This window comes from Daucus carota, chromosome 2 (assembly GCF_001625215.2).
Source record: "Daucus carota subsp. sativus chromosome 2, DH1 v3.0, whole genome shotgun sequence".
In the NCBI taxonomy this organism is placed as follows: domain Eukaryota; kingdom Viridiplantae; phylum Streptophyta; class Magnoliopsida; order Apiales; family Apiaceae; genus Daucus; species Daucus carota.
The window spans coordinates 21,727,638-21,736,532 of record NC_030382.2 but is presented as its reverse complement, the minus strand read 5'-3'; the positions used below and the strand labels follow the sequence as shown (position 1 = coordinate 21,736,532).

General features: G+C 36.0%; 1 protein-coding gene across 1 annotated transcript; it reads left to right on the top strand.

Moving 5' to 3' along the window:
• Positions 1-3,937: 3,937 nt before the first annotated feature.
• On the top strand, positions 3,938-6,281 carry LOC135150445 (uncharacterized). Its single transcript, XM_064086747.1, has 2 exons — positions 3,938-5,155; positions 5,244-6,281. The coding sequence occupies exons 1-2, from the start codon at positions 3,938-3,940 to the stop codon at positions 6,279-6,281; spliced, it is 2,256 nt and encodes a 751-aa protein (XP_063942817.1).
• The last annotated feature ends 2,614 nt before the right edge of the window (positions 6,282-8,895 follow it).

Genomic DNA, 8,895 nt, shown 5'->3' with positions numbered 1-8,895 from the left:
AGTAAACTTCTTAACTCTTCTTTTATAAATATTATAAAAAATAATTCTTAGTAAGATAGTATAGGTTCATATCGGACAATAATCTTTAAACTTTCCTCTTCATCTATTAATTTAGAATTAAAAGTATATTAAAATTATAAAAAGACAAATAAGGAAGTGAGAGAAAGAAAACAGAGAGATTATAATAATATAAAATGTACATGCTCATATTATGAGTAAAGACTCAAATAAAGAGATTATTGTACATACTCTAACGGCATCTATAGTTTAATGATTTGCGTTCATTTTCATGTATTACAGCTCAGACGTCTGGTTCAATTTGTTGATCTAGAAAATCATTAAGTCCACATGTTCTAGTTGAGTGAGTTTAATGAATAATCCTGCTAACTAGGAAACTAAAAGAGATGCATGCATTCACGGAGTTAAATGTTGTGTTTAACACTAATGGCAAGTGTCAAACTCTGTTACCGCTAAAACACTCGACATGATATATCAGAATGAACAGTCTTTTTCACTTCTTTAGAACTCTTACCCTACGCATAACAATGACAAAACACCAAGACCTCCATCACCACAATCGTATATCATTGATCAGCAAGAGAGCACGAAGATTGGCTGACATGTGATCCATTTTTCAGCCCATTTAAGACAATAAAGCACGCAGTGGAGCTGTGGAGAAGCAGGTGGGAACTTCCTCATACATCGACAACGAACCATTCTGTATTGACCTCGCCTTATCGTCATTTAATATTTTTGTCCGAAAATTAAATTTTAAAAGGATAGAACAATATGGTTCAGAAGCAAATCGCAAGCGTCTGTTCTGTAGTATTTATTCTTCTCCATCCCATGCGGTCTCTCCATTTCGCCTTCCAAGATTGTTTATATTTGGTGAGGCTGAAAAGTTGTGTTTCTGCCGCAAATAATTTGATTGGTTTCACTTTCTAAAAATACTATCTTATAGTATTTCACACGTAGAAGAAGCGAAATAATTAATTAGGTTTCATATATTCAAATTAATATATAATATTAAACACGTTGATCATGTTGGCCCTCGTTAACCTAACCATTCATAGCAACTCCAACAACAGAATTTTATTAGTTCGGTTTTAAACTTTAATATATAATATTAAATCATAATAATATATGATATCCATAGGTATTATCATTTCCAATAATATTTTCTAGTTAATATTTTATATAATATTTTATTATTAAATAGTATCATTATTATAAAAAATGAAGAGAGAAAGTGTTTATTTCTAATATATATTATATATTTAGAATTAGAAGAAGAGAGAGGCCAATTAAAGATAAGAATTGAAAAAAACTAATGTCACTAATTTATTTAAAGAATCACTAATTATTTATTTGAAGAATCACTAATTATTGTTGGCGTGCATTTTTGCCCACGTTCCTTATATTTTAGTTTAAGATTAGAAATAACTAAGTTATTTGTGTGCTTTCTCAACAAGAGCGAGCAATTGTTTGTATGAACTTAAAATAATAATTTATGATTTATAGCGATTTATTGTGATAAGCGCGTAATTTGAATTGTCTTTTGAGATGATTTTATATTATAGGTGACATATATATGACTTAATAAAAAAATAATAAAAATAAATATGAAGGTTAATTAGTTATTTCAGTGATGAAATTAATTTTTATTAAAAAAATAGAAAAAATAATAAGTTGTTGCCAAAAATACATCCCGTCAATTTTTGATTTGAAGTTCGTTTGTGACTTAATTTATAATTTTAAATCATCTTTGACACTTGTTATGTATGAAATTTTGAAATTTAAAGTGATTATTTATAGTCTCCAAACATAATACCCGCCAATTAAGAAAGCTCTAGAACATATTTTGCCATACATTCTCATTTCGAAGAAGAAACCTCAACTTCTTTGTAATATTTAGAGAATTGAAAATGATCAAACAAATATATTACATACCTAATAATCAAGACGTTGTTTAGAAAGAAAATGTCCTGTAATACTTGGAGATTATGATCAAATATGAAACTAAAATCTCCAATAATTGAGATGCATGCTTAATAACCAGAGTTTTGTGTTTTTTGGAGGAGAAGATCGACTATGATTAGAGAGGCTTCATAATCAAATTGTAATAAAAGTTCACTACCGGTACATATTGATATGGTTCGACAACCACATGGCATTAATAGCCTTGCATTGACAAATTTAGAACATTAAATGCTAATACTTGACAACTTGAGTCAATGCCGAGTAACATGCGTCCTCTGATATTACGATGACAATTTATTCAATGTTTTTCACTCAGTTCTATATGTTCCTCTAATGTTTTACATGAATTTTAAAATTCTTCTAAATTATAGTTTTGTTATTTATATTATTGTTTTTTTTTTGAATAAATATTTAACATTCAAATTTTAATTCAGAAATATATCAAATTATAGAATTATAGTTTGAGAAAAAAAATGTGTTCCACGATTCCTAATACAGGTTACCGGGGAGAGATATAGAGAGTATGGCTCCGTCTCATTTCTAACCAGTTTGTTCAACCACTTTTCAAAACTAACCAGTTTTTTTCGAGCTTTCAAAACTAACCAGTCTAATTCATTAAGAAAGCGCGACCCAAACCAAAAACCACTCCAGTAAGGGTCGCGCTTTGAAAGGGCGACCCATGCTGAATTTATTGCCATATGGGGCGCTCTTTCAAAGGGCGACCCATATGGGTTATTTTAAAAAAAATATTCAAAAATCGGAAAATTCTTATATATTATTTATATTATAATATTTTATAATATTATTTATATAATGATATAATATAAAAATATTTTATATTATATAGTGATACATTATTTGTGATATTTTATATTTTATATTATTATTTATATTTTATAATTTTTCTAAAGAGTGTGAAAAAAATTTAAAACGTATGGTCAAATCATCCGTTTGCACTTATGAGCTCGTTTAAAGTCATGCAATTATGAGTTTTTAAACAGTGTGCATCAGTTTTTTTTGTATGGTCACATCCCTCACATTTAACACATAGTGCAGCATGCAATAATATCAATGGATTTATGCAGTAGCTTTATTGCTCATTGATTCAGCAGCAGCAAAAAGTCCAGAGAATCATTAATTCAGCAGCAAAAAAATTTACTTTATTGCTCATTGATAGATTGACTGCATACCAATAAGTGGACACAAAAATTGCATGCACTATTGAAGCACAGTGGTTAACTTTGAAATTCGTCCTTAAAAGCTGAAGCGTTTGAAATTCGTCCTTAAAAGTCTCAATTTAATTTAACGGTTATATAATATAAAATATATAATGTAAATAATATATATATATATATATATATATATATATATATAAATTAAAGATTGAAATATATATATATATATATATATATATATATATTTATTTATTTATATATATATTATATATATGTGTATATTATTTAATGTATTTTTCTAAAGAGTGTGAAAAAAATTTAAAACGTATGGTCAAATCATCTGTTTGCAATTATGATTTTTTTGAAAGTGTGCATCATCTGTTTGCAATTATGAGCTCGTTCAAAGTCATGCAATTATGAGTTTTTGAACATTGTGCATCAGCTTTTTTTGTATGGTCACATCCCTCACATTTAACACATAGTGCAACATGCAATAATATCAATGGATTTATGCAGTAGCTTGTCCACAGAATCATTCATTCAGCAGCAAAAAGATTTACTTTATTGCTCATTGATAGATTGACTGCATACCAATAAGTGGACACAAAAATTGCATGCACTATTGAAGCACAGTGGTTAACTTTGAAATTCGTCCTTAAAAGCTGAAGCATTTGTGGTTGCCTATCCACAAAACCATCATCACTTGAAAAAACCTCATTGGCAAGCTATCAGAACACCAAAACCACCAAAAGCAAAACCACTCCAAAAAAACCAAAACAAAGATGGACGGATACGTAAACGTTAATTTTTTCTGGGGAGGTGAAATCATAAAACAAGATAACGATGTTCTCTACACCTTAGATCCGAAAGAAATGATGTATGTGAAATTGAGCAGCTCACTTGAAGAACTACGAGATATGGTGTTCGGATTGATGCATATAAGTAGGCATCATTGGGATGTCAAGCTTAGTGTGAAATATCCTCGAATCGGGGTTAGTAACCTCGTTTCGGGATTCTTTGTGAAGTCTGTTAAATCGGGGTTAGTAACCTCGTTTCACTTGGGTGGAGACGTATCATTGTTTATCGAGACCGAGAGTATTGCTCAATCCAGCCAACACTATGGAGGCGAGTATGGGGGGAACTATGGACAAACCGGACAAACCGCTGCAGGTGGCCAAGTTTCAAATTATGTTGAAAACTACGGTGGGAGTTTTGGAGGCGATTATGGGGGAAACTATGGACAAAGCCAGGGCATGCAAGGATGGTCTAGCGGCTACAACTACGGGACGATTGGAGAGTATGGTGGTGGCTCGAGTAATACGGGTCGTTTTGTTGTTGAAGAGGTTGTGGATGAGGACGATTTGAGTGGTAGACAGCCATCACCGGCTCGTCAAACCCCGAAAAGAGGTGCAGCTATAGCTCTTGCACTGGAGAACGAGGAGGATGATGAAGAGTATGGCTCGGAAAGAGCCATAAGCAGCAGTGACGATTCGGAGTGGAATCTATCACAGGAGGATGTTCCGGAAAGTGAAGATTTTTCGGAGGTTGATTCCGATGAAGAAAGAGAGGGAAACATGCACTTGCAAACACAGGCATTGTCTATTCATGAACCTAGAGCTACATGGTTTGGATCCCAGGATTACGAGCCTGTGATTGTGTCCAACAAGGACGCAGTTATGTCACTCGGGTTTGATCCCGCCGCCGATGAGTTGACCGAAGGAGCTCTATTTGCTACCAAGGAAGTGCTCATAGCTGCTGTGAAACATGCACACATAAGTACAGATCGAAATTTCATCGTGGAGAAAAGCTCCACGCAAGTCTACAAAGTTAAATGTGTGGTTTCAAACTGCAAGTGGAAGCTAAGGGCCGCGAAGAAGAAGTCCCACGGCCTTTTTCAAATAACTAAATGTCCAGAGATTCACACATGCCTACTGGATAGACCCACGCAGGACCACCGCAAAATTTCAGCAAAAATGATTGGCTATGTGGTTGCTCCCTACGTAAGTCCTACAACCTTGGATATCATTATATGTCTAAATATTATCGTTTACTATTCATCGTTAATGTTAATATATTTTGTTTCAACAGATCTCCCAGACCCCTCAATTGAAGGTAAGCAACATCATCACAATGGTCAATGATGAGTACCACCATTTGGTTAGTTACTTGAAAGCATGGAGGGGGAAGATGGCCGCCATGGAAAGCGTTTATGGAAGCTGGAAGACAACCTACAACGAGCTCCCTCGGTTCCTTAATGTCATGGCCAGTACAAATGTCGGAAGTATAGTTGTGGTTGAGGTTGTTCCACATCATAAAGAGAGGGGTACATCGACATTTGTTCGTGCATTTTGGTGCCTAAAAGCAATGATTGATGGTTGGCAGTATGCACGGCCAGTTATTTCCATTGATGGTACATTTCTTAAGGGAAAGTATAATGGGAAATTGCTGGTCGCGGTGGGAGTCGACTCTAATAACCACCAATATCCCATATGCTTCGCCCTTGTTGATGAGGAAACAACTGAAAATTGGTCTTGGTTTCTACGTCTTTTACGTAGACATGTATGCCGAGATAGATTGGGGGTTTGTATTATATCTGACCGTGCGACGGGGATCCTTGCTGCAATGAATGACGAAGCGAGTGGTTTTACCCCGCCGATGGGCTATCACAGATTCTGCCTCCATCATGTTAGGAGCAACTTCTCCAAGGCATTCCCGGGAAAGGAGCTTAAAATGTACATGTGGTTAGCCGGCAATACGCCACAAATTAGGAAATATGATGCCTACATGAAGAAGATTGGAGAGCTTTCGCCTCAAGGCTTGAGGTGGTTGCTAGGGATAAGTCCAGCCCTCTGGACTATTTGTCATGACACAGGCCACGCTCGTTTCGGCCAAGCTACCACAAACATCACGGAGAGCTTTAATGGTAACGTGCGCGTGGCTCGGCACCTACCTGTGACCGCAATGATTGAATTCATGTTTTATAAAACTGTTAGGACGGTCAATAAGGAGAGGAACGCAGTGCTTGAGGGCATTGGGGAGGGTCATGAACTTTGTCTAAGGACGAGAAATAAGTTGGAGAAGATTGCAGCCAAAGCTAACACACACTGGGTCGAGACATTTAATTGAGGAACCGGTTTGTTCTCCGTAAAGACGCAAAGGTACATGGTAAAAGGGTGCAATAAGGGCGGGAACACGCAGGTGGTTGACATAACTCAGCGTACATGCACTTGCGGGAAATGGGCTTGCCACCGCCTACCGTGTTAACATTTGATTGCTGCTTGCAACCACAATCACTTAAACTGGAAACAGTGGATTGGCCCCTTCCACTACAACTCTACTTTGTTGAAATTGTGGGAGCCAATGATATATCCATTACCAGCAACTGGGTATTGGGATATTGATTTGCCAGTGCAATGGAGAATGTTTGGAGCTGTGGTACCGAACGAGGCCTTGCGAAAGAGAAGGCGTAAACGAGGAGAAAGGGGTCAATCCGTCAGAATACGAACGGAGATGGACAGTTCCCGTACAAGTCAAAAATGTGGCCGCTGCAAGCAAGAAGGACACACTAGACGTAGTAGAAGGTGTCCATTGTACAATGTTGACCCTACTGTGTAATTTAATTGCCATTTTCTTTTTAGTCCTTGTTTTTAATTGTTAATATGTATTTTCCTTTTCAGTCCTTGTTTTTAATTGTTAATCTGTATTTTCCTTTTCAGTCCTTGTTTTTTATTGTTACTCTGTATTTTTCTTTCAAGTCCTTGTTTTTTATTGTTAATCCAATTTTGTTAATTAATTTAATGTAATGGTGTTGAAGCAATAAATAAACTTAAAGGAAACAGAAGCATTCGGGACAAGATATTACACACTGGCAAAAGAAAGGCTGTAAAGAAAAGATTCTGCTCAGTTAAAGGACAATATATAATAAAGTAAAGGTGCTGTGAAAAGAAAGGCTGTATAGATTAGACTACACACTGGCAAACCATAGCAAGCATGTAAAGAAAAGATTCTGCTCAGTTAAAGGACTTGTCAATTCCAAAATTATTATCATATCCGGAAATATATTTACCTGAACAATACTCCATTGGCCTATAAATAGGCCTTCATTATGTGGTTGATACACATACATTCAACCAAACAAACACATAAAACACATCATTTTGTTACAATTCCGATGATATCATTGTCTTCAAGCTCTCTCGTTGCATCAAGCAACCACTTCTGTAATTGTGGTTTGAGGGCTGAAATACGAACTTGTTGGAATGATGAGATGATGGCTCAGAGATTTTACTGCTGCGGTTCTCCAATTGTAAGTAAAGTTTTGGAATATACAGCATATGTTTACATTCTTTGTGCTTAAGACTGTAAAATATTTCACTGCAGGCAAATAGCTGTTATTATTTCAAATGGATTGATGATGAGCCTTTGGAGGATGATGCTATAATTACTCGATTGAATGATGAGCGTCTACATCTGCAGGACACTCTTCACGCTTGTGAGACAAGGGTGCAAGAACTCGAGAATGCAATTATCCTGGAGAGAATCAGGAAAATGCATAAGGCATTGACTTCCGTAGTAGGATTACTTTGTTTAATGATCGCATTGTTTGTGGCTTTTCTCGTGATTTAAATGTTGTGTTGTTAAATTTGTCGCAATTTGGTTTAAAGCACATGTAATGACATATTGTGCTTCAGTGCATGATCTAGTTTTTATTGTTAATCTGTATTTTTCTTTTCAGTCCTTGTTTTTTATTGTTGTTAATCCATTTTCGTTAATTAATTTAATGTAATGGTGTTAAAGCAATAAATAAACTTAAAAGAAACAGAAGCATTACATAAACTAAAACGAAATTACATATGATTAAAATGAGAACATGACTTAAGTTCTCAATCCTTGGTGATGTCCACAATATAGTCGGAACCATATTCTTCATAATCATCTTCATCATCCACAGCGTCAACATCTCCCCAGATTGCCCAATAATCAGCTTCATCACGTGCATCAAGTTTAGCCTGCAATGCATCGCATTCTTGCTTAATTCCAGCCATGTATCGATTGTAGCGAGCATCAGAAACTACTTTATTTAACGGACGAAGTCTGTCTTCTAAAAGTTTATCAACTTCAGGATAACGTCTCCCCTCGTCCTCAACCTCCTGCTCTGTCGGCACCCAATCTTTGCCGTTTCGGGCTCTCCTAGTAGAGAACTTGCGTTGCAAATAGTACGCATGATCCCGCTTGATCTTCAACGTCTGTGTTAGGTCCCGATAGATGGTTTAATTAAGCTAGAAGGGGGGGTTGAATAGCTTAATCACCAATTAAAAATATTTATGTCGTTTTAAAAAGTTTTCACCCCTTCTTTAGAACTTGTATCGAGAGTATTGGCAGTTACGTGCGGAAGTGTAAGAAAAGAAAAGGAAAATATCACACGAGCGATTTTATCCTGGTTCGCGGTGGCTAACTCAACCCTTGGAGTCCACTCACCCCTACTCCAGTCCCCGAGCTCCTCCCCGGACTCGAGATTTTCTCTACTATAAAGAACTCCTTTACAGTAGGCGGAGAAGCCTTTACAAATATATATCTTAGAGCGTAACTCTTCGTTACCTCCTCACTATAAATGTAAATAACAAGACTTGTCTCGGAACGTAACTATCCTTGTTACTTCCTCAAAGTCGTTGCACCTCCAGTGGTCTTTGTACTTCTAAACCTTTCGCCGGTCTTGGATCTTAGGTATTAGGTCTTGGGT